Here is a 27,515-nt window from a genome sequence, read left to right as displayed (position 1 = left end):
TCAGATTGAGAAAGAAGCTTTGGCCATCATTTATGCTCTTCATAAGTTTGGTGTTTTTCTCTATGGCACAAAATTTCATCTTGTTACGGATCACAAACCACTTGTTTCCTTGTTTCACCCATCAACGTCACTTCCCGACAAGGCTGCACACCGCCTCCAGCATTGGGCTCTTTACTTGTCCCGTTTCAACTATGAGATTCATTTCCAGCCAACGGCTCAACATGCGAATGCTGATGCTTTGTCTCGCCTCCCCATGGGCCCTGATCAGGCATTCGATAGGGACGAACTTTTGTGTTTCCACCTGGATGTTGCCGAGCAGCGGGTTGTGGACGGGTTCCCCATCACTGGGGACAGGCTGGCGGCTGCTACGGGTTCTGACCCTACCCTCTCCCGGGTTTTACGCTGTATTCAGACGGGTTGGCCTGATCGCCCGTCCGCTAAGACTTCTGATCCGTTGCGGAACTACTACCCTTTGCGCTACCGCCTCATGGCTAGGGATGGTGTTATCCTCCTCTCCACTGACAATGTTTCGCCGTGTGTTGTGGTCCCCGTGTCTTTGCGTGCTTCGGTCTTGCGCCTCCTTCACCAGGGGCACTGGGGTGTGTCGCGCACCAAATCTCTGGCGCGCCGTCATGTGTACTGGCCTGGCATCGACTCTGAAATCGTACACATGGTCGCTGCCTGCGGCCCTTGTGCGTCACAGGCCGCTGCCCCGAAGTCATCTTTGTCACCGTGGCCTTCGCCCGAGAAGCCCTGGGAGCGCATTCATGCTGATTTTGCGGGACCCTTTTTAGGTACTTATTGGCTCCTCGTAATTGACGCCTACTCTAACTTTCCTTTCATTGTCCGTTGCACGTCACCTACCACCGCGGCAACCACCAGTGCTCTCGCCCGCATTTTTTCTTTGGAAGGCCTCCCCTCTACTCTTGTTACTGATAATGGTCCGCAATTTGCCTCTTCTGACTTTGCGGATTTTTGTGCTCGTCACGGTGTTACGCATGTCACGGCCCCGCCGTTCCATCCACAATCCAACGGTGAGGCTGAACGACTGGTCCGCACGTTTAAGGCTCAAATGCGGAAACTTCTGACTTCTTCTGCTGCTGATGAGGCGCTTCTCCAGTTCCTGGCGTCTTACCGTTTCACCCCCATGGGCGATCACAGCCCGGCTGAGCTCTTACATGGCCGACAGCCCCGCACTCTACTTCATCTTCTGCGGCCTCCCACCTCCCGGCCGCGGGTGCCGTCGCTTGGCCGGTTCACCGCCGACGACCTCGTCTGGGTACGGGGATATGGCAGGCGGCCAAAATGGAGCCCAGGCCGCATCTTAAGACACCGTGGCCGACGCTTGTATGAAATCCAGACGGACACAGGTGTTGCAGTGCGTCATTCGGACCAGCTTCGGCCTCGGGTGCCAACAACACCTGTTCCGAATGCCGCCACACCACCCTTGACTCTCCCTGATGCTCGGGATCTTGGCACATCTCCATACTCACAACGCCGCCCTCTACCCGTCATCGCGATGCCAGCACCAGAACGGATGCCACCAGACGACGTGCCCATGCGGGAACCAGAGGACCAACCAGTGTCAGAGTACATCTGCTCGCCTCCTCCTCCAACAGACGCTGACGCATCGCCCATGTCTCCTGTCATATCAACTGGACTTGCCGCAACGGGCAGATTGGTGCGTGGGGCCCCAGCAGATTCGACCCCTACGTCTCCTGTCATCTCGACCCGTTATCATCGGGGACACTTCCGTCCGTACGGGAAGCCTCCTCCTCGAGACTTTACGTCGAGTCACACAACGCCTATGGACGTCAGCCATCTCCAGGACACATCCATCAAGACCAGTGCAACAATTTCAAAGGGGGGAAAAGTGTTGTGACTCGCCGATCATTTAAAGTGCCGCCGCGCAATTACGCACGTCCTCTACGTGCGGCGCTGTCTGCCTGCCAGCCATGCAGCAGCGGCGCCACCTAAGCGGCCAGCCGAGCAACGGCCGCTAGACTGAGACTCAGTGCTTATCTGAACGCTAACGTGTTCACATGTCAACTTACTCTGTGACATATATGTGTTGTGTCGTTTCCAAATATACTTGTTAACCTAGAAGTTCTAACAGAGGTACCAAATAGAATTGGGGAGAAAAGTAATTTTTGCCAGAGCCTGAATAGAAGAAGAGATCAGGTTACATTCAGAGACATCAAGGGATCACCAGATCACCAATTTAGTATTTGAGGGAAGTGTGAGGGGTTTAAAATTGTAGAGGGAGACCAAGAGATGAATACAGTGAGGAGATTCAGAAAGGTGAAGGTTGCAGTAGTTACACAGAGATGAAGAGGCTTGCAGAGATAGAGTAGCATGGAGAGCAGCATCAAACCAATCTTTGGACTGAAGACTACAACAACAATGCTAAAAATGACAAGATATTAATATATAGTGTTTGTATTAAATAATCTGGTTTCATTATCATTACACAAATATGGTTTCATAAACAGTAGCTTTCTAATAAGATAAGTTTTGTCAGTTCTACCAATATTGGTGCATAACTTTCCTTAAATGACATTTGTGGGTAACATGTACATTTACAAATATAACCTCCAGGACAGAGTTCAAGTTACAACAGTGTGTAAATATAATAAACAGTTTGTGTTTTCATTGATACAAATTATTTTTGATCTCTCTGCATGTTTTTATATTCATTCTGATTTTACACTTGCTCTGTCTGCAGAGCATTGCATAAACTCATATGGTGTGAAAATATTAAATAATAAAAATCGTTTCTTCAGTTGTGAGAAACATTGCACATGCTTTTGTGCTAATGTCCCTCTCATGTCAGCAAAGTGATGCATGATAAGGTAATACAATTAGTAATTAAAAAATTCCTTCCTTCAGTTTCTCAGTACTGTTCAGATGTCATCATTTAAGGTAAGGAACACTGTAGAGGTACATGCTCTTGTGAAAGTATTCCTCTCATTGAAATTTTATAAATCTTCATACAATGACAGATAATTATGTTTCGTGTTTTAATTATAAGATTAATACTTATTAATGCTTGATGTCTAATTTCATTGGGAACTGTATGCACCACTACCATATTATTGTCAATATATTTTAGATGAATGAAAACCTTTATTTTACAAATTGGTTTTGGTCGCTCTGTGACCATATTCAGTGCAGACTATCCAAATCTTGTTGGCTCATATCATAATAGCACAACATTTTCTATGAGGTGTAACTTGTATGTGGGATCAGCAACTGTGAAGGTTAACTGCTAAAGTTACAAGATAGGCTTTCCTGTAAATTTAAAAATTATTGTATGCAATAAAAATGAAGATACCTGGTGGAAGTAATCATCACAGTATATGTTACACCTCATAGAAAATATTGTGCTATTATGATATGAGCCAACAAGGTTCAGATAGTTTGCACTGGAGATGATCACAGTGATCAAAATCGATCCGTAAAAGAAACCATTTCAGTATTTATGATCGATGCTGCCATTCATCCAAAATATATTGAATTATTAATCCCGTCAGATGTCTCTCTACAAGTGATAACTTACATGTAAATTCAGTTAAACCAACTCCTTCTCTGAACCAATTAAGTTACATTACAGTTAGGCAACAAATACTCTTCGCAATTTATCTCATCACTTATTATCAGCAATTTCACAAACATATAATCCAAAGTAACCCACCTTTCAAATTACTTCAAATGTATTGTGTAAATAGCATTCATAATGTCTGTGATACAAATATTCTTTTGATGTAACATGCTGAAAGTGTACACATCATGGCTGAATAGTAAACTTTCATTTCAACATCTCTGTGACCTACCGTAAATTATGTAAATTTTGCAAATACACATCTCTCAGGATGAAATAAAAGCAAAATTATGTATACAAGTGCATCTCTCAACAAACAAATGAACTCAAGTGCAAGTTTATAAGTGTGCCACTGAGGCTATGTGCCTTTAACATACGAGAGTAATCCCAAAAGTAAGGTCTCCTATTTTTTTATAAGTACATAGACCTCTTTATTTCTACAATTTTTTACATCAGTTTACAGCTTGAACATTTAGCTATATTTCGACATAATTACCATTTCTGTTGATGCATTTTTGTAGATGCTGTGGCAGTTTTCGTATGCCCATGTCATACCAGCTTGCCACCATGCTGTTCAGAAAGTTATGAACCTCTTCTTTCACCTTGTCGTCGGAGCTGAATCGCTTTCCGGCCAAATGTTCCTTTAACCTAGGGAACAGGTGATAGTCACAGGGTGCCATGTTAGGATTATAGGGTGGGTGGGTGGGTGATTATGTTCCACTGAAACTGTTGCAGGAGAGCAACGGTTTGCTGAGCGATGTGTGGACGAGCGTTGTGATGGAGAATTTGTACGCCATTTCTCTGTATTCCTCTTCTCCGGTTCTGAATTGCCTGTTTGAGTTTTTTCAGAGTCTCCCAGTACCTGTCAGCGTTAATTGTGGTCACAGCAATTCAGCTCAGACGACGAGGTGAAAGAAGAGGTTCATAACTTTCTGAATAGCATGGCAGTGAGCTGGTATGACATGGGCATACGAAAACTGCCACAGCATCTACAAAAATGCATCAGCAGAAATGTTGATTATGTTGAAAAAATAGCTAAATGTTCAAGCTGTAAACTGATGTAAACCATTGTAGAAATAAACAAGTCTATGTGCTTATAAAAAATAGGAGACCTTACTTTTGGGATTACCCTCGTAGTAAAAGGTGAAATACAATTGGAGTAAAATACTGTAACACACAACAAAACTCTCTAATCATCCTGGACCCTGACCACCGATCTTGCAGTATATGAACAGTGAACAACTCATAAATACAAGGGAGGGCATTTATATGACAAGATTATTGACTAAAAGACTTCACAATGTGCTGTGACTTACATCACACAATCTTTTCTGCATATTATTCAATATGTCTCTGCATAGATTCTGTACATGTCCCATAAAACATAGATAACTTATGCCTTATCAATCAAATATTTCCAGTAACATAATGGGGTATGTAGACATTCATTTCACTGAAAATAATTTTTAGTAGTGTGTGCAGCATTGACAGTGTAGAACTCTTTCATGTAAGAATTTTTGAGACATTATATTGATAAACCTCAATTATTTCTTCCTCATGGTCTGCTAGACACTCAGCAGCTTGATGACAAGAACAAAATGGTAGAGTAACAATGTGTATCACAAACTCTGTTTTCCCTTTATCAGCAGCATTGAAATCATGTGAAATTTGATATGAAACCAACATGTATCAATAAAGTAGCTTCAAATGAAATATGTTTCAAAACAGTAACCATCTCCTTCCTACTCAATACAACTGAACCACAAAATTATCCACAATATATATGTGAAGTATGTAACTTGAATTTGTAGCAGTATTCTCATTATAATATAGTGATTTGTAACATAGTAATTCTTGCATAGTAATACTTACCAAAGTACCTCCCTCTCATCTCTTAATAGTCTGAAGAAATGTATCTTCCAGCATCAGTAGTAATTCATGTGTGTAGCATATTTCTTATGATTGCTAGTACAACTGACTGATTTCAAGTATATAATTATATGTGCATAGTTAACTATTCACTTCAGTTTGACTCTGCATAATTTAATTTTAAGCAGTGTGTATACAAATATGCTGAAATTAATTCAGAAAGAAAATTAAAAAAAAAGTTTTTGTTCACAGATTGAGATTTTTTGCAAGATTAGCATTTCATCTTCTATAACTGAGTAACTTTGCTACATGACTCATTTTGTCCTTCTAAATATGCAAAGTAACCATAATGCTAAACCATTAATTAAATGGAAAAATTGACATTCACAAATCAGACATCAGCAATAAGGATAGAGCAAAAGAGCACTCAGAGAATAAATGTACTATCAGAAGTCTAAATTACTTAAACAAATGGTTCAGGGCTGGGTCCCTAGAGGCTGCCACACTTTTAACGGACAAAGAAATCCTTTTTTTCCTGAGGGAATCGTGACTTTGTTGTAAAATAAAAATCATATTCATAAAATAGTGTGTGATTTAACTTTTCCATTCCACATCACATGACAACTTAACTTTCTGTTGCCTTGCCTGTAAACTTTTAGTTGCACTATGTTCTTTAACCCAAAATTTTTTCTTGTTTTAGGATAAACAAATCTGTAAGCATTTATGAGGATTTGATATCATTTCAAATTATCCATTGCATATGTCAAAAAACTTTTTAATTTCCTAACTAATTGCTTTAGTTCTTTCACTTGTCTTCACAGAAACAGATCCTCAATTCTGAATTGTGTAACTTTTACTTTTCTGTCATGTCTCAATTTTCTTAAATTGTTCCATGGTCTTCCTAACAATTTCTTCCCTTTCTTGTGCAGTTAAGCTTTTACATTCAGGGTACTCTATTAGTTCTTAGACAAATATTGCCACATTTTTTGTACATAATTTCATAAGGAGAAAATCCAGTAACAGAGTGCTGTAAACTATTTAAAATGTCTTAAGTGTATCCATCCACAATGATTTTCACTGTAATATGTTCTACACAATCTACCTATCTCTCTCATGTACCTTTCTGTTGGATTGGTAGCCAGAAACTATACAGAAATTAATTTGTTTTGTGTTTTCATCCCTCAAGAAGCTATCCCCTGTGTTGAAAGTGAATTGTGCCCCTATATCATAGAGCTTTTCTCAGTGGGTCTAGTGATTAATTTTGAGAATAGATCAACCATTACAAAAATGTAGCCGTAAGCACCTTTAGGTTTTGGTAACTGCCCAAAAAACTTCACCCCTACTAATTCTGTTCGTGTTTCAGGTAGAATGTTTTGCATATACACCACTGGCCATTAAAATTGCTACACCACGAAGATGACATGCTACAGACGCGAAATTTAACCGACTGGAAGAAGATGCTGTGATATGCAAATGATTAGCTTTTCAGAGCATTCGCACAAGGTTGGCGCCGGTGGCGACACCTACAACATGCTGACACGAGGAAAGCTTCCAACCGATTTCTCATACACAAACAGCAGTTGACCGGTGTTGCCTGGTGAAATGTTGTTGTGATGCCTCGTGTAAGGAGGAGAAACGCATACCATCACGTTTCTGACTTTGATAAAGGTCGGATTGTAGCCTATCGCGATTGCAGTTTATCATATTGCGACATTGCTGCTCGCATTGGTCTAGATCCAATGACTGTTAGCAGAATATGGAATCGGTGGGTTCAGGAGGGTAATACGGAATGCTGTGCTAGATCCCAATGGCTTCGTATCACTAGCAGTTGAGATGACAGGCATCTTATCCGCATGGCTGTAACGGATCGTACAGCCACGTCTCGATCCCTGAGTCAACAGATGGGGATGTTTGCAAGACATCAACCATCTGCACGAACAGTTGGACAACGTTTGCAGCAGCATGGACTATCAGTTACTCTTGATGCTGCATCACAGACAGGAGTACCTGCAATGGTGTACCCAACGACGAACCTGGGTGCACGAATGGCATAACGTCATTTTTTCGGATGAATCCAGGTTCCGTTTACAGCCTCATGATGGTCGCATCCGTGTTTGGCGACATCGCGGTGAATGCACATTGGAAGCATGTACTTGTCATCGCCATACATACTGGCATATCACCCGGCGTGATGGTATGGGGTGCCATTGGTTACACGTCTCGATCACCTCTTGTTCGCATTGACGGCACTTTGAACAGTGGATGTTACATTTCAGATGTGTTACGACCCGTGGCTCTACCCTTCATTTGAACCCTGCAAAACCCTACATTTCAGCAGTATCATGCACAACCACATGTTGCAGGTCCTGCACGGGCCTTTCTGGATACATAACATGTTCGACTGCTACCCTGGCCAGCACATTCTCCAGATCTCTCACAAATTGAAAATGTCTGCTCAATGGTGGCCGAGCAACTGGCTCATCACAATACGCCAGTCACTACTCTTGATGAACTGTGGTATGGTGTTGAAGCTGCATGGGCAGCTGTACCTGTACACACCATCCAAGCTCTGTTTGACTCAATGCCCAGGCATGTCAAGGCCATTATTATGCCCAGAGGTGGTTGCTCTGGATACTGATTCGTCAGGATCTATGCACCCAAATTACATGAAAATGTAATCACATGTCAGTTCTAGTATAATATATTTGTCCAATGAATACCCATTTATCATCTGCATTTCTTCTTGGTGTAGCAGCTTTAATGGCCAGTAGTGTAGTCTGTACATGTTTTATTACTAACTGTTGTTCTCCGGCATATCTGTTACAAGTTGCTAAAAGATTTTTATTCCTTCTTGTTGTGTTATAAAAATACAAATTAACTTGATGTACAGTACAACTTTTTCTTTTCACTTCATTCCAATATAGCATTCACCACCCCCACCCCCACCCCCCTCCTCTCCCCCACCAGTGGTAATCTGGATGGTTATCAGCCATCACATTTGCTTTGCCATTAACATGTCTAATGGTGCAATTAAGCTGTTGTAGACAAATTGCCTACAATGTGATCCTGTTGTGGTATAACAAACATTCCTGTAAATAGCTCAGTGCTATATGATCTGAGTAGACAATGGTTTCATGTCCAAATAGATGAGTCCTGAATTTGGAAAATGCCCATTGAACAGCCGTTTTTTTTAAAAAAAAGAGGCCGGTGACCTCGCTGTTTGGTCTCTTCCCCCAAACAATCCAATCCAATCCTTTTTTGTAACTGTGTAATTTTTTTCATGTTTCTGTTAAATTCTACTTGCAAAAGTGATTGTACAGTGCTCCACCTTCCCATCTACAGATTTTGTTTTAAATAAATGGGGCCCAATCTGAACTATGACTGCTATCACACATTATACAAAACAGTATCGAAAGATCAGGTGTATATAAGATTTTGCAGTCAGTAAGTTGTTTCTTTCTTTTCTAAAAGGCTTACTGGCAATTTTCATCCCAAATCCAAATACTGTTTTTCTTAAGAAGATTATTTTACCATTTCTGCGTCTGCGATTCCAAATGGCATCACTAAGTATTCCTGGCTTTTTTGAGCTTCCCAATGCTTCAATGATACCGCTTGGCATCGCTTTACGTATTTCCAAGTTTGGCCAACAGATCACAGTGGCATTTGCTTTCATGACTCGCCGTTTGTTTGAAGTGCAGAACAGAGAAGTGTCGTGAGTTGTGCTACTGCATTTGTGAGTGAACAATAATTGTTGTGTTTAGTTTTATTTTGTGTATACTGAAATTCTTGGTTATGGAACCAACTTTACTTAGTTCCTCAAGAGCAAGGGAAAGAAATACAGTAAGTTTACAGTACAGTTATGTATGCATTTTTTTGTTTTATTTATTTATTTATTTTTTTTTGAGTAATTATTATGTGATTTCTAATGACGCCATTTGGAATCATTGTTTTATTTATTAACCAATAGCTTCAAAAGAACTTTTTCAATGGATATGGCATATGTGCAACATATACAGTAAATATTCATTACAAAAAAATTTTCCCCAATTTTTTTCCGAATTTGATGCACAAAGGGTCAAACATGGTGCGTTAAGGGCTTGCATTTTTACATATTTTCTGTAGAAGTTAATTAACACAAAGAATGACTTAAACTCTTTTTATAAAAGAGGAAATTTTGCTGTGGCCAAGGTTTTTCCTCATAGGGCAAAACTCCCTTCTTTGTTAAGCTGTGTCCCAGAAACTTCAATATTGTCACTGCAAACTTACTCTTGTCTAAGGTTATTGTATTCATTACATCCCCTTTCTATGCTCCCACCCCTAGCTGTTCATTTTTTGTACTTCCCCCACAACAATTCCTATTTTTAAAATTTGAATAGAGCAAGGTTTTATGAAAAATGGCTCAGGAGGTTTCAACTTTAATTTACGCTCTCAGTTCCTCATTCTTGCAGTCTTCTCACTAAACACATCTTGATATTCAAATAAAAATTCTTTGAGTTCCTTTTTCTGATCTAGTCAGGCTCAAAAGCCTCATTAACTTTTCAATTTGGCAATTCATAATACCCATCCTCTCTTACTGCATTCTTCATCAATTACATATAATTGTTTATGTATTCTTTAAGTATCAGTTAACAGCAATTGAACCAGAGCAGATGTTTTTGTACTTCATAAAACTGAAATTAAATCGATAACCAAATGTGAAGCAGCACAATAAGTTGAGTTTTAAATCAACAGATAAACGGAATAAGAATGTTACAAATTTATGTAAGCCTGATATCTGAGGTCAACACTTCTTGTCTTTCATATTATAACAATCAAATACTGGTACATTTCATGTTGTTATAACATTCTCCCGTGTCATTGACCTATCCACCATTACGCCCAGGAATTTATAACGTGCACTCTTTTAGATCTGAGCCTCTAAGCTTGAAGTAATATTGTTAAAGCTATGTGTTTCATTTGCATGTACTTTCATTTCATCATTTTCTAAGCATTGATAATATATTACTTTCACTGAAGTAATTGTTTCCATTTGTTCATATTTAGAGACCTTCTCTTTTGTAAGTTGCTTTTCGAAGCACTGCTGATGGCAAATGAGTTATCATCTGCTTACATGACAGCATTTCCACCTATTATTTTGGATATATCTTTTACATATGAAATAAGGTATGTGCCAAGCACTGATCATTGTGGCACACCATATTTAACATATTCAAAATTAGAATACACTGATCCACCAGAACATTATGACCACCTACCTAATAGCCGATATGTGCACCTTCGGCACGGATAACAGTGGTGATCCATTTTTGGCAAGCAAGTAATAAGGCTTTGGTAAGTCACTGGAGGGTGCTGGCACCACACTACACAAGTCATCTAATTCCCATAAACTCCAGAGAGGGGTGCAATGAGCTATGATGCCATGTTCAATCACATCCCAGATGTGTTCAGTCTGGTTCAAATCTGGTGAGATGGGGGTCAGCACATTAATTGGAACTCACCACCGTGTTCCTCAGACCACTCCATCACACTCCTCGCTTTATGACACGGTGTATTATCTTGTTGAAAACTGCCACTGCTGTCGGGAAACACGATCATCGTGAAGAGGTGTACGTGGTCTGCAACCAGTGAAGATACTCCTTAGCCATCGTGGTGCCTTGATGAGCTCAACAGGACCATGGATTCCCATGTGAATGTTACTCAGATCGTAATACAGCCACCACTGGCTTGCCTCCGTCCTGCAGTTCAGGTGTCAAGGAGCTGATTCACGCCCTCCCATCGGCATGATGAAAAAGGTCAAGATTCATCAGACCATGCAACACTGCCACTGTGCCAGTGTCCACTGCTGATGGCCACGTGCCCATTTCATTTGTAATTGCCGATGTCGCGGTGTTAATGTGGCTCGTGCACGGACTGTCAGCTACAGAGGCCCATCGTTAGGAGCATTCGGTGTAGTACTTGTTCAGACACACTTGTAATATCCCCAGCCTTAAAATCTGATGTTAGTTCTGCCACAGTTCACTACCTGTCCTGTTTCACCAATCTGTCCAGTCTGCAGCATCTGACATCTGTAATGAAAGGTGGCTGCCCAAACACATGACCCCAAATCACGTAAGAAACAGATTGCCCAATCGCTTGGTCTAGCAGGCAACTCTTGTCAGGGAACAGCCACCAGGCGGCAACAGCGTCACACCCTTACTTGTGGAATCAACCACTAGATGGCACTCTGTTCTGTGAAATATGTGGCAACATCGGCCGAACGCGTGCAGCTTTCCACTATTTGGCGTCTGTGAAGTACAGCTGTTTCTGACATACCGGTGGTAGCGGATCGAGTCGTCATGCCGAGGGCCTGCGAGTATATCAACTGTGGAAGGAGTAGACGAAGATTCCCGTCAAAAATAAAGAAAGGTTACGCGAGTAGATTTTAAATTCAAGTAAATCTATAAATTAGTTACGAGTAAGAATTAATAAAGAGCCTTAAGCATTCGATCCTATCTAAATTTTGTCGATCTTCTATTCTGATATAATGTGGCAGCCCTTCCTGTACAAGAATCATATCATATAATTTTTAAATGAAATCTTTGCTGCGATTTGGACTTTTTTTAAACTGTTTATTCACTTCACTATCGTAATTTTGGCTGTAGAGGTGTTTTTGTGTGCAATGTGAAAACTGAAACCAATATAAGATATGGATAACAAAATGCAAAGCATAGTGTGGTAACATTTGGTAAACAATTTAAGAAGCATTACCTTACAAGACCTTTCCCTTGGTACTTGAAAATGGCTCTAGAGCTGAGATCGCAACAGTGAAATAAATGAATAATAGCCGTCATCTAACTGCTAGGTCATCGGTCCCTCTAAATCCTGGTATATACTAGAGCAAACAAAATGAACGAGTGTAAAACCTCGTTTACACTGCTGCAAATGAGTATTAATAGATAATTCGCTAATGTTCACTGCCATTCGTTTATACATGTGAACAAACGTTTATGCTGGAATGAAGGGAGGAGGATAGAAGAGAACGAGCATAGCATGCAAACTATAGACACTGCCTATTTTAATTTTTTTTTATCTGTGCGCTAATAATCCTCACACAGCTTTCTCTCGAAAACCACTGCCTATAGTAACAGGTCTGCGCGAGTGCAGATTGTGTATTACTTTTCATTTCGCATATGATTGTGAGAAGTATCCCTACAGTAGAAATAAACTTGGTTTGTAGAATTACAGGAGCTAATCTACATTCTTCTATTGAAAACTCGGGAAAAACCATAGCCGATCATGGTCTACAGTCAGCTGTGTGACGAATGCATTTCGCGCGGAGCGCTCTAGCCGAAGACAAATCGGCGTCATTCACGTCACCGAAGATACAGTGTTGCCAATTCCACGACATGGACAGGTCAGTTAGCATTGTAGCGTCGCCTGCGACATCTGTTGACCGACGGGAAAACTATTTTTACGGTTGCCTGTTCCGCCGTAAGGACGGTCAATCTGTTTCTTACGTGATCTGGGACATGACATCTGGACTTGGTTTCACCTTTGTTTCACCAAATGTTGAAGATACTCATCACGGCACTCCTCAAACACCTGACAAGTCGTGCAGTTTTCGAAATACTAATCCGCGCCTCCGGGCCATGACACTCCACCTTAAGTCACTCGGGTATATCACGCGCCTTCCCTATTCTATACAAGGAAAGCACATTCACTGATACTGTATGCTCCGTGAGTGTGTCTGACTAGCAGTCATTCCTCACCAGGTGCCGCTGCTATTGCCCGCACGGGGTTACGTCTACAATAGGTCAGTGGTTGTAATGTTCTGGCTGATCAGTGTTTACTCTTGCAATAGTACCTGTAATATGTATGTGTATTTACAGTGGAGTGTCATATATTAACTTCTTTTTTACAGTAACATTTGTCAGGAGGAGATGGACAGAAAACTACTCCTGGCAGTTGAAAACAAGAGGCTAAAGGAGGTCGAAGATCTGCTAGCCACAGGAGCATACGTGGGGGCACGGGATGCGAGCGGGAGGAGTACCCTGCACAGTGCAGCTACCACGGAAATTGCATCGTGCCTGCTGGAGGCCGGTGCGCTTGTCAGTGCGAGGGACAAGTGGCACCGTACGCCTCTGCATGCAGCCGTACAGAGGGGCAACACAGATGTGGCTCGTCAGCTGGTGGGGGCCTCTGGTAATGTGAATGCTGCCGACTTGTACGGGGACACGCCACTGCACTTGGCGGCACAATTGGGCAACTACGATGCGGTAAAGGTACTGCTGACTGTGGGTGCAGATAAGGGTGCTAGAAACAATTTGGGTGAGACACCCTCGGATGTGGCTGACCGTTATAAAAATGAGAGTCTAATGGCCATGCTCAGGTAATTCTTACTTATTAACAAAAACATCAGTAAAATAAAATGTACACAATTGCTTCTTTGATTTGTTATATGAATGTTCACACAACTGCAATAAACACTGTGTCCAGATGGTGTAGCAGTTCATGCAGCTGCCTAGTAAGCAGGAGATCCCAGGTTCGAATCCCAGTCCAGCTCACATTTTTCACTCACTGCCATTGGTTCCTCATAGATAAAGTCCCAATGCGGCTGACATGAATAGTTCCTTCTTTTTTCTTTCCTTTTCATTCTCCCCCCTCCACCTTCAATTTATGCAATTTGCTTTGTCAGTTAGTCTAACGTCGTCCCCTTCGTCTTTACCTAACGTCCCCTCTCTTCTTGGAGTCTGAATAGCCTGCCCTTTCTTTTTAACATCCAGAACTATCAGTTCACTTTTACTTTCTATGTGTCCATTGGCAGTACTACACAGTTCACCCACAATACTCTCATAACTTATTAGCTCCCTCGACTGACAAGTGGATAACTGCCCACTACTTCATCTGTTTTTGTGATGGCTATGTTTGACATTGCTGTTGTTTAAAAAGGATGATAAAGAGTCGGAAAACTTATGTTACATTAAAAAGTGTAGTTACTTTTCCCATTTTAATGGTGTACACTGTGTTTCTTTCAGTAAGTATTAATGTGAGTAATGCATCTGTTTATTTTACTTCAACAACATTATGGGCCCAGGACTGCTAGTAAAATATATAAAACTGCATTAGTGTCTGTTGGCTGCTCTAAAACTTTTACATGTGGGAAAGACGAGACGTTTATCGATAGCAACGGTGTATTTTTGTGCATCACATTTGTAAGACATTAGATGACACCCATCTGTGGTCCTGAATTTGATGGGAAAAAAATGTTCGTTTAAGGACACACAGATGATTTGTGAAATATACTAATATTACAGGGAACAAATACAGCATTGAGGGACTAAATGGTGTTAATTTTGTTTCCTGGTCGTACTAAATGGAAATGATGTGATATATTCTGATTCATGAAGTATAATCGAGACTGACAGAACAGAATGTGGTGAAGATGGATCATTTGCTGATAAAAATAGAAAGAAACATTCCACATGGGAAAAATATATTAAAAACAAAGATTCCGTGACTTACCAAACGGGAAAGCGCTGGTAGATAGGCACAATAAAAAAACACAAACACACACACAAAATTTCGAGCTTTCGCAACCCACAGTTGCTTTGTCAGGAAAGAGGGAAGGAGAGGGAAAGATGAAAGGATGTGGATTTTAAGGGAGAGGGTAAGGAGTCATTCCAATCCCGGGAACGGAAAGACTTACCTTAGGGGGAAAAAAGGACGGGTATACACTCGCACACACACACATATCCATCCACACATATACAGACACAAGCTGATGTCTGCTTGTGTCTGTATATGTGTGGATGGATATGTGTGTGTGTGTGCGAGTGTATACCCGTCCTTTTTTCCCCCTAAGGTAAGTCTTTCTGCCCCCGGGATGGAATGACTCCTTACCCTCTCCTTAAAACCCACATCCTTTCGTCTTTCCCTCTCCTTCCCTCTTTCCTGACGAAGCAACCGTTGGTTGCGAAAGCTACAATTTTGTGTGTATGTTTGTGTTTGTTTGTGTGTCTATCGACCTGCCAGCACTTTCGTTTGGTAAGTCACATCATCTTTGTTTTTAGATATATATATATGTGTGTGTGTGTGTGTGTGTGTGTGTGTGTGTGTGTGTGTGTCACGTCAAGGTAAGGGGCTAGCAAAAATTTCACTCCCTATATGCAATGAACAGCAAATATGTGTATGAAACTTTGCAAATCCAAAAATAGTATGTGAAGAACTTCAACCTTATGCACCCCGAAGGGTAGCAAATTCTGCATTGTGCAATTGAAATTTACTAAAAATGAACAATTTTGAATCTATGGAAAGTTATCTGGGACTAATAAACAACACTGTAGCAGATCTAACAAACAATGGTGACAAAACTGAAGATGGAGGTTCTAGCAATTACTATTCAACATGGACTTCTGGACGAATGGGATGCAGTATTTACGGCTTTGTGAAATTTGCTAAATAATGATTTTAGGTGTGGTATTATTAAAAGGCATCTGCTTGCTAAATGTGCTAGACATTATGAATATGATAAGATGAACATTCTGCAATGTCATTGAAAGCTAATACTGGTGATCAAAGATACCAAAAAGCACCATTTTCAGAACATGGACAAAGGACAGGAACAAATAAAAACTGTGTGGTGTTGTGGTCACGTGACGAATTTTTCACAATACCATGATCATGATATGCAGTCTGTTTTTCACATTTACTCAAGTTCAACACATCGGAAGGGGAACAGTGACACTAGCATGGCTGAGAGCTATAGTGATTGTGGAGAAGGGAGTGGTGAGCATGCAGCAAATTTCATTGTGTTGCCAACAGTGGTAATCTGTACAATGTACTTTGGCATTTTATGAACATCTGCCACATTTAAAGTGCAATTTGCCTAAATCCCTTTGGAGTTCAAACTGAACTGACTTTAAAATTGGACAAATGCTTAACAACAGTACTCATTTCTGTGAGACACTAAAAGACTAGATAGGGGCCAGTGGTGCACTTACATTTTCTTGTTGCCGTGTTGTCAATGCTTGCCTTGGATTATGATGGGAATGAAAAGGGGTGTACCAGATGGTTCGACCCTGACAGTGAGAGAGTGGCGGGCAGGCAATATGTTTGGAAGCAAGAGACACTGTAACATTCTCACGCCATATGAAGACAGTAAGTGTTCTCGAAAGAACGGATACCATTGATGACCATTCAGCTTCTCTAGAATGAATGATAATTAATTGAAACCCTCAGCTGCCGACATGTGTTGTTGATATACCTTGATGGGGACAGCTGAAAATGTGTGCCCCAACCGGGACTCGAACCCGGGATCTCCTGCTTACATGGCAGACGCTCCATCCATCTGAGCCATCGAGGTATATCAACAACACCTGTTGGCAGCTGAGGGTTTCAATTAATTATCATTTATCCTAGAGAAGCTGCACGGTCATCAATGGTATCTGTTCTTTCGAGAACAGTTACTATCGTCATATATATAGTTAAAGGCTACCCAGCCGTTGAGCTCCGTCTGTGCGAATGCGCACAGGTTGCCCAAACTCTTACAGGAATCGACACCTTAGTGTGCGTGAGTAATGAGTGGATGGGCAAATATCTATTACAAACATTACGTATGTAGATTGTGGACAATTGGGAATATGGGTCTCACGGGAAGCATGCAAGGGATAAGTCCCTGCAGTCGCACTATTGATCTGTATCCTCAGTGGCTCAGATGGATAGAGCATCTGCCATGTAAGCAGGAGATCCCGGTTTCGAGTCCTGGTCGGGGCACACATTTTCAGCTGTCCCCATCGAGGTATATCGACACCTGTCGGCAGCTGGGGGTTTCAATTAATTATCATTTATTCTCACATCAGTATAGAAATGAATTCCAAGATGTATTCGGAGAAAAACGGCAACGGCCTTGCCGCAGTGGATACACCGGTTCCAGTGAGATCACCGAAGTTAAGCGCTGTCGGGCGTGGTCGGCACTTAGATGGGTGACCATCCAGGCTGCCATGTGCTGTTGCCATTTTTCGGGGTGCACTCAGCCTCGTGATGCCAATTGAGAAGCTACTTGACTGAATAGTAGCGGCTTCGGTCAAGAATACCATCATCACGACCAGGAGAGCAGTGTGCTGACCCCACGCCCCTCCTATCCGCCTCCTCTTCCGAGGATGACATGGCAGTCGGATGGTCCCAGTAGGCCACTCGTGGCCTGAAGACGGAGTGCTGTGTCCTCAAGTTCCATCAAAATGACAGCCTACAGAAATAGCAACATATTTGGAAGAAACAGCCAAATATTTGTGACAGTGGAGATAAAAATTTCACAGCCATGCTATTAGGATCATGATGATGATTACGATTATTATTATTATTATTATTATTATTATTATTATTATTATTATTATTATTAAAATAGTGATATCACAGACTACAGGTTTAGTAAGCAAAAAAAAGGTAGAAAAGAGAACTCCAAAAATAAAGGAAACCCTTTCTTTTTCTTTCCTAATATGATTAAAATTCAGACAACGAATGCATGGCGTAAGTTTTCAATGGGTATAATATTAACTTTTTGCAGGTACTTTATGTTAATAAAACAGTTTGTAGTTTTGATTAGTCATCACAAGTTAAAAAATACTTTTTTTTTCTCTGGGAGCCTCTTAAAGGAAAGTGGGTCATCTCGTATTCAGTGTCATTGTATACTCAGGTAAATCAGTAATAATATCCATTCAAGAAAATGACAAGATAGATGGGATTTCAGCAGACTTGTGCGTATCAGAACACTGCATGAAAATTGCTGAAATTGTACAGATTCATTTTGCTGGATGAAAGGTAACATCATACTTCTGTAGAACCAATAAAACGAAAAGGAGAGTGACTATATGTGCAAGGAATGGAGGTAAGTCCCACACCCTTCAGTCTAGGGAATGTTGTGTTGGACAGTTTTCTTGAGTGATGTGTCACAATAATGGACCAAGAAGCACACAAGCGTGTGGTACTGAAAGCTTACGGATTACCAGCAAGAAGTATCTTACAGTTCGGAACATCTTTTATAAGGACATCTTGGATTGTCGGGTGATCTTCTGGATATCAGTGTGCCGGCCGGAGTGGCCGAGCGGTTCTAGGCGCTACAGTCTGGAACCGCTGCGGTGGCCCGGTGTAATGTTAAGTTCCCTCTATACAGCTTAAGTGTTTTCATGGACTTACTTGTTGAAGAATGCTGGTTCTGCTTTCTTGCAGGGCTGATGTCTTCTACTAGCACCAGACGCTTCTCTGAAGATTTCACTCTCTCTCTCTCTCTCTCTCTCTCTCTCTCTCTCTCTCTCTCTCTCTCCCTTCTTATTTAAAAATACGCTACTCGTGGAATATCATTCAATGCCCCAGAACATATTTATTTCCACTTTGTACAAAAAAGCAACTAAACTTTATGATGTAAGCCCACACATTACCGGGAACCCAAGACCAGTTAATTACACATTTTTGAACACAATTAATACATAAGCTTTTATCGTGGCTGACTATCCACGTCCAGTCCACGTACTCTCAACAGCAGTTCAACGTCTACTAAAACAGTCACTATCTCGAGTCACTCCATTTGTTTTTCAACAATACAAAGCTACATTACTCTTTGCAGCCAGCCACGGAGCTTCCGGGCCAAATGTGTTTATTCTTGGCAGGTACCGCTGAACACTTGCCAGTGCCGACAAATTTTCTCCCTTCCAGTTTCGCCTGCACAAACAATAAATGGGTGCAGTATCCCATGTTCATCCTTACGCTTTAACATAATGCGTGTTTGAAACGGCTGGAACACAAGGGTCTGCAGACTTTCGTAAAATTCTGGGGGCACTACATATCCCTCCCCTTAGCTCGAACACTCGTTATTTTGCACACAACATATATTTTAATATTTTTTTTTCTTAACGCTTATCTTGTTACTTTGTACTACATAAAAACATTAGGTACAAAAACTCTCTTCCATCTCCGGTATTTCATTAAGCTGTTGGTAATATCTTTCGTAGACATAGTAGTATGATAAACTAATAGTACAACAAGTATTAGCTATTTCCAATAGATTTATCTACTCTTGCTTCCAGGATTGAGCCAAAATAAATCCCTCCCCTTAGCCAGTTTCAAAGTTCAGACATTCTGAGCCCCTTTTCTAAAAAAAAAAAGAAAGAAAAGGCTGTTGCAATGATAACCACTGGTTTTCTGGGTCTGAAAAAAATTTGTTGTGCTGAGGGTTTTCTATTTTTTTCTATCTCCTCGCGCAGGACTTGTCTTTTCTATTTAAAAAATTTTAGAATTCAAATTTACCAGGAGAAACTTCCACTAAAATCTCAGGTCACTATACCACCCTCTCCCTTTGGGTTCCAATCTACGTAAGGGTTGATATTACGAAAACATCTTCTTCCTCATCCTTGGGTAGGTACCACCCTACCATTTATACTAAACTATGGTACAGGTCAATCCCCTTTTTGGTGACCCTGCCCACACAGTATAGGTCACCCTCCTCTGGGTCTGCCTACCTGCCTCTCTTTCTCTCATTTCATCTATATCGGATGCGCCCTCCCTATCTTCTCTAACAATGATTCCTAGTCTTGCCTCTTTTGTACTCCTCTGCACACTATTTTATTTAAAATTTCCTGGTAAAATTTCTATCTACCTCTCCTTTCCTCCTCCTGAGTCCTTCAGCTTTCCCACTTAAATTCTTCTCTTGTTCATTGCTTACAGCTCACTTATATAGCCTTAATAACTAAATATGTTTCGTCCATGGTTGTAACTTTATTTATTTTCATCAGGCTATTCGGTCTGCACAATCCTATTATTCATCAGAAACTTATTTGACTCGATACCTCCGGCTTAATATCTGTACTACTATAGCTATGAACACAGGTGGATATACACTTTGCCCCCCCCCCCCCTTGTTCCTTTAGCTTAAGCTTACTATACCATTTCACTTAAGATGTGCAACCATCATTACTTAGCACATGTGCTCGAGCCCTTCCTGAGCACTACCTCCCCCCCTTATCTGTGACAGTTGTTACATCTCCCTATGTATTACTTCTGTGCATCTTTGTATTTAATTATTTGAGTGTGGAAGTGTGATCGTGTGTCCTGATTCTTCGGGCCACTAAGGTTCTTAGTTGAAGATTTTTAGAAATCACGGAAAAGAGATGGACTTCAGTGATAGAAGTATATGAATGTGGACTGAGGGAAAGATAGATTGGTGCTCTTAAGAGAAGTAAGAAAGGAAATAAAAGAATTGGTTGCTAAGATCGAAAAAAGAAAGAAGACAGCCCCAAAGACATGAAACCCTTCCCACTCCCCTTCCCCAGGATCCCCACTTAACAGATACTTAAGTGAGAAGCCGGAGGAGGTATGATGTTCAGCGTCTCCAGCAGAACGGACATTCTCACCGTCATCTATGAAGTCCCTGAAGAAAAGATCTTATCAACTCCTACGGAATGGCAAGTGATGAAGAACCAGTCACACTTGTTTGCGAGGGTTGTATGAAGGGCATGGTGTGTAGGTCGTGTCTGTGCCTATGCTACCCACCCCTTTCAAAATTAGCTATAAACCCTCCCTAACCACATCACACTTCACAAAAAATATAAAACATTCTATAAAAATAGAAATTATATACACTATAATCAAATAGTTATTGAGTTAGTCACTTCACTTTATATTTCATACACATGTTCAGTTTATGTCATCTAGCCATCATTCTTCATAACAGTACCATCATATTATATCTCCTGTTAGAATGTTGCCCTGTTAGTTTTATCTCATGCTTAGAGGTTACTGTTTATTGTGACTCCTTAAATTAGTCATAATTGTGTAGTCATAATTGGTCTCTTTTAATACTAATATGATAGGATAGCTTAAGGGCTATAAATAGATTATAGGATAGGAGTTCGGTGTAGGAAAACTAATGTGGAAGCAACACCGAACCCAACTCGGGAACCGGTGGACGTCACTCCGCCCGTTGACACAGAACGTCAACGTCCCTGGGGCTTTTGTACATATTGTTTTATATCCTTAACATTATACATTCCCTTTTCCTCTCCTGTCACAGGATCTACTAAATACAGGTGTTTTTGGTGTACTATTGATTGAATACAATAAGGTCCTATGTATTTCAGAAAAAATTTGTGTGTTTCTTTTTCCAGTGCTGAACTTCGAAGGTGATGTTTTACTAATAATAAGTCATCTATGTGGTATTCTGGGTCAGTTGCGGTTGCATTGTATTTATCTGCCCTCTGTTGGGCGCTTCTATGTAAGTTTCTACCAACTCTTTCCTGAATTGTTTGGTGATCAGTAGCTGTTTGCTCCGGCCACATAAAACACATAAGTAGAGATGCTCCTATAAATGGCTTGCCAATGGCTTCTACGGGTGTCATTCCTGTAGACAAATGCGGTAGTTTGTTTAAAATAACCTCAAAATCTTTAATCCTTTCCGCCCATGAGGTATGAGTGTTGTGGCAATAAGTGCAGCACACCCTACCAATCTCTTTCATTACTCTTTCACAAGGGTTTGAAGATGGATTGCAGTTGGATATTAAAATGTGTCGAATATTTTCCCAGGCTAAAAATTCCTTAACTTCATGGCTGGTAAACTGAGCTGAGATTCATTATCAGAAATAAAATGTCTTGGCTTACCAAATATTCTTGCAAACACTTGATCAGGGTTTGCGCATTAGCCTTCTTAATAGGATATAGTCTTACATATTTCGACCAACATTCTATAAGAACTAATATATAAGCCACACCTCCCTTCCCTTTGGGTATGGGTCCAAAAAAATCGGCAGCTGTGAGGTCATGTAATGCTTTAGGAATAATCAGACACATCTTACACTTTACATGGGGATTATTCTCCTTAGCTTTCTGACAGGTGTCACACCTTTTAATAGTAGTAGTTACCTTACGTCCTAATTGCTTAAAATAATAAAACTTATTCATGTGAGCTATACACTTTTTCACTCCAAAGTTGCCATATCCACTATGAATGTACTGTATTAATTTATACTCTGCTATTTGTGGTATACACAGCCGCCAATAGCTTGACTCTTTGCTGTTTCTCCAGAACAAGTTGTGATTAGTTACCTTCCACTGTTCCCTTTTGTTTACCAGTAATGACTCTCTTATACACATGGCATAGATCTCTGTAAAATGAGGGTCATGTTTAATATTTTCCGTTATCGTTGGGGCTAACTCGTGTACTTCCCTTGCTGGATATTCTGTTGTTATAAAATTGATCACGAAAACTACCCCAGGTCCTTCTGTACGTTGTAGATCTTTCATGTTTTGAGGTACTCGCGACAAAGCATCGGGTACTATATTCTCTGATCCTTTTATATTTTATATTTTAATATCATATTCTTGTAAAAACAACATCCACCTCATTAGTCTACTGTGTAATGATCTACTACTCATTAGGAATGACAAAGCCTGGTGATCGGTATAAATGTAGATTTCCGAACCCCATATCAAAGTTCGGTACTTTTGTATACTCCACACTATCACTAGCAATTCTTTCTCGGTAGCAGTATAATTTCGTTCATGCTTATTTAAGCTTCGACTAATAAACACTATAGATCTATGATCATAGGTTTCTATCCCCCATTCCCCTTGGAATAATTCTGCTGCAATACCGTAATGTGAGGCATCAGTTGCTATCTTAAAAGGTTCATTCATTACGGGATGTTGTAAGATGGGCGCATTTACTAAAGCTTGTTTTAGTTTGTCAAAGGCTTCTTGGGTCCCTTGGTCCCAATTCCATGATATACCTTTACGTAATAATCTTAATAGTCTAGGGTCGTTCATTTCTTAGCTTTGCACGTAGCGTCGATAATAACCTGCCATTCCCAGAAACCCTTCCTAGTTGTTTAACATTTCGAGGAGATGGACAGTTTTTAATACCCTCGATTCTCTCGGGGTCTGGTTTAATGCCTTTTACTTCCACGATGAGTCCTAAAAACTTTAATTCCTGCCTCGCAAAGTGAGATTTGCTTAACTTTAAGATGACACCCTTTTCCTTAAATCGCTCCAAAGTTTTTTCCAATGTCCTACAATGTTCTTCCCAAGTAGGTGAAATAATCAAGATGTCATCCACATAAATAACTAGTTCTTTCAATAACTCTCGTCCAATAGCCTTATCAAGTGCTCATATAAATACTGATACTGATATATTTAGTCCAAAAAGGTAGTACATTAAAGTGGTAAGATTTTCTGTCGAACAAAAAAGCAGTATACTTTTTTGAATCGGGATGTAACCGGATTTGCCTGTACCCAGCCATCAGATCAACGGAGCTAAAATACTGGGCATCCTTAAATTTAGTTAATAATTCATCTATATTAACCGGACGATCTCTTTCGCTTTCAATACGACAGTTGAGAGTGCGTGTGTGGTGTCACCGCCAGACACCACACTTGCTAGGTGGTAGCTTAAATCGGCCGCGGTCCATTAGTACATGTCGGACCCGCGTGTCGCCACTGTCAGGATCGCAGACCGAGCGCCACCACAAGGCAGGTCTCGAGAGACTTACGAGCACTCGCCCCAGTTGTACGGACGACGTCGCTAGCGATGCACACTGATGAAGCCTCGCTCATTTGCAGAGCAGATAGTTAGAATAGCCTTCAGCTAAGTTAATGGCTACGACCTAGCAAGGCGCCATTAGTAACATTGCATGTATCTAAAGAGTCTCACTTGTATCGCCACAATTTCCAGATGTACCACAAGGATGGATTAAAGTTAAGTATTCCAGCAGCTACGTACTTTTCTTTATAGCATTCATTACGTATCCTGTTTCAGACCTCACGCCATCCTGCTTTAGCTTAGCGCGTGCCTTTCGGCTTCCTCTCATTGTGTTTAGGCTGTCTTGTCTAGACACAACAGCGTGCATGTAGCACCAATCTCACTCCACCTGTAGCTTTTTTCACTATTACTAAGGGATTATTGTAGACACTCATACTCCTTTCTATTATATCTTGATCAATCATTTTATTAATCTCGTCCCTAACCGCTTCTTTAAGGCTTATAGGGTATGGTTTGCAAAAAAATGGAGTCTCGTGCTTAATCTTAAATTTGCAAACATAATCGCTAACGGTGCCCGGATTCTCTGAAAATACTGAATGGTATTTAGACAAAATTCTCACTAAATCCATTTGCTGTTCAATATTCAACACTTCATATTCACTTACCTTTTTGTGAAGGTCGTCTTGTGGACATGCAGTACTAGTTAATTCTATCTCTGGAGACAACTGAGCTGACGCAGTTAATTGTAATCTTTGGTGTCCAGATGTTTGTTTATACACATCGCTGTCCGTCACAAACTTAATGCAATGTTTATTCTCAGGTTCCCCCACATAAATACAGTTCTCGTCGAAATTTAGTATAACATTAAAATCGATTAACCAGTAAACCGAACAATACGTCTCTATTTATGTCTTCCACTACTAGCAAAGGTGGTCGAAACGTCATATCACTTATACGGCAGCGTGCCAAGGTTTCGTATTTAACAACCTTACTCTTCTTTCCAGTTATACCAACTATGTATACCCCAGTTACTGGTAAAAGAGGTAAATTACTTTTAGTTTTTAATGTATTAAAGTATTCCTTAGATATAAGTCATACTTCACTAGCAGAATCGATGAATATGTCTACTTTGTGGTTTTTTATCTCTCCTGTTATAATAGGTTGTGGTGGCGTAGTTATTTTGTCCATTTCCTCCAGCAGTAGCCACTCCTTGGTAGGTATTTTGTGCATAAAGGAAACCTGTACCCTCTTATTTAGGCCTCTCAATGTATTTTGACGACCTGGGCCCCGGCCCTGGGTCCAGACCACTCCACGTTTTCCTCATGGGTAGCAAAAATGGCTCTGAACACTATGGGACTTAACATCTGAGGTCATCAGTCCCCTAGAACTGAGAACTACTTAAACCTAACTAACCTAAGGACATCAAACACATCCATGCCCGAGGCAGGATTCGAACCTGCGACCGTAGCAGTCGCGCGGTTCCGGACTGAAGCGCCTAGAACCGCTCGGCCACCAAGGCCGGCTCATGGGTAGCAACCATGGGACGATTTCCAAACGTTGGAACTGCGTTACCCCCTGTTCCACAGCTGTTGCTGGGCACGAAGTCCTGCATAGTTACCGGACCAAGGTTGGACATTAACAGTCCTCATGAGCAACCCCCTCTATTTACATTCCTGCTAGGTCGGTGGACTCGGGTAAGATTGAATTCATAAGGCTTTGCCTGGTTTTTATGATTCATATTATTCCTCCTAAAATTCGGAGTGTCTTGCACATGCAAGTTCTCGTTCCTGTCTTTATTGATTGCATCGAGTGCATCTACAAAGGATAACAATTCCTCCACCATTTTCCACCCACTGCATAGAATATCTTTTCTAGCATAAGTAGGTAGACGTCTTATTAAAATTCTAACTAATCCCTCTTCTTCCATTGGTCGATCTAAATATTTCACCCTTGTCAAATGCCAGTCAAAATTCTAGCGCATTGTACCCCAGGCATTACTATAGTATTTAGGATCCCACAAATCTGAGATCAACTTCTCTTGTGCACTTGAAGACCAATATTTTTCCTTAAACTTTCTCTGGAAATCTTCCCAGGATGTGAAGTTTTCAATATTTACTGTGTCCCATTCTGAAGCTTCAGCCTCCAAATACCCTACCGCAAACTCTATTTTCTTAGCATCCTCCCAACTTTTAGGTATGGCTTGGTTAAACCGTTTTAAGAAATGGGTGGGGTGTACTTCCCCATCTGGTTTGAATTTAGGAAACTGTCACGGCAAGCCTGAATTTGATCCCCATTGCAAATCAGTTATCATGTCCTTATTTAATATAATATTTTGGGGAACTGTGCCTTCCTCTAGTTTCTCCTGCATAAGCTTGAATTCTTTCCTCAATGTTTCTAAGACTTTCTTAGTGTTATCTAAATCGGAAGTTACTATAGGTGAAGAGATATCAACACTTAGTTTCTCTTCAACCTTTCGTCCTATTAATTCTTCTACTTGTTCTTCTAAGCCATTCAAATTTATAAGCTCTGGAGTCATTAACTTTTCCTTGAAGTTCTGTTCTAAGGTTTCCACCCATGATTTGACCTCTGAAATTTGCACCTGTACTAGGGGGAGCAACTTACCTTGTTTCTGGACACTGGTTTTTAGTGCAGTTAATTCTTGTTCGACCACATCAAATGTAACATTACATACATTTTTCAAAGAGTCATATTTTTTGTTAAATTACTACATTTACAGTCTACATCATATTCTGATTTTTGAACTAATCCTTTTATATTGACTTCCTTTCTTTGTTCTAATTCCTTAAATAAAATATTTGTCTGTTCACTCAGGAAATCGGACAATTCTTTTTTCCATTCTTGCACCTGATTACTTAGGATATTAACTTGAGCCTCTAGTTTTGTATTTTGTGATTCAAACTGCACTTTGATAAACCTCATTAATTCGCCTAAATCTGGCTCCTGTTTTTAAATTCCCATAGCTCCAACAGACTCTACTGATTGATGTTCCTTTTCCATTGTGTTTTGTTTTGCCTTTAACTACTCCGCGCGACCGCTACGGTCGCAGGTTCGAATTCTGCCTCTGGCATGGATGTGTGTGATGTCCTTAGGTTAGTTAGGTTTAAGTTATAGAAGACTGATGACCTCAGAAGTTAAGTCCCATAGTGCTCAGAGCCATTTGAACCGGATATCAGTGTCGTTCTTGCACGATATTTCGGTAACGTAGCTCATAACCTTCATCAGGTGGACCTGAGACTGCTCCTCGAGTGGACCTAGTCCAGTATTTTTATGTCTGTGGCCTTCCCCCTTCACAAGCGGTTGCAGGCATTCCCTCTGCGATCTGCTGCACCCACTCGCTGTGACCTGCTGGAGCGCTGCTGTTCCGTTTTCCATCCACTGCAGTTCTGGGCATTCCCTCTGTGGTCTGCGCCCACTAGACCCGCTCCTGAGTGTTCCATCTTCGGCCTGGTGCATTTGGAGTTCTGTCTGGGTTGCCAGGCTTTCTCCCTGCAGTCCGTTCCCGCTCAGTTCGATGTTATGGATCGT

The 27,515-nt window shown here is 40.9% G+C and overlaps 1 protein-coding gene and 1 pseudogene across 1 annotated transcript in view; both read left to right on the top strand.

Moving 5' to 3' along the window:
- LOC126210190 (CARD- and ANK-domain containing inflammasome adapter protein-like) overlaps positions 1-27,515 on the top strand; it is a 145,198-nt gene that overhangs the window by 50,910 nt on the left and 66,773 nt on the right. The window contains exon 4 of the mRNA XM_049939366.1: positions 13,371-13,838. Within this exon, the coding sequence (XP_049795323.1) occupies positions 13,371-13,838 (468 nt within the window). The remainder of the gene's footprint in view (positions 1-13,370; positions 13,839-27,515) is intronic.
- LOC126210910 (5S ribosomal RNA) lies at positions 17,345-17,462 on the top strand (annotated as a pseudogene).

Source organism: Schistocerca nitens, chromosome 10 (genome assembly GCF_023898315.1).
Source record: "Schistocerca nitens isolate TAMUIC-IGC-003100 chromosome 10, iqSchNite1.1, whole genome shotgun sequence".
NCBI classification, from domain to species: domain Eukaryota; kingdom Metazoa; phylum Arthropoda; class Insecta; order Orthoptera; family Acrididae; genus Schistocerca; species Schistocerca nitens.
The sequence above is the reverse complement of the archived record's forward strand: the minus strand, read 5'-3'. Positions and strand labels throughout refer to the sequence as shown.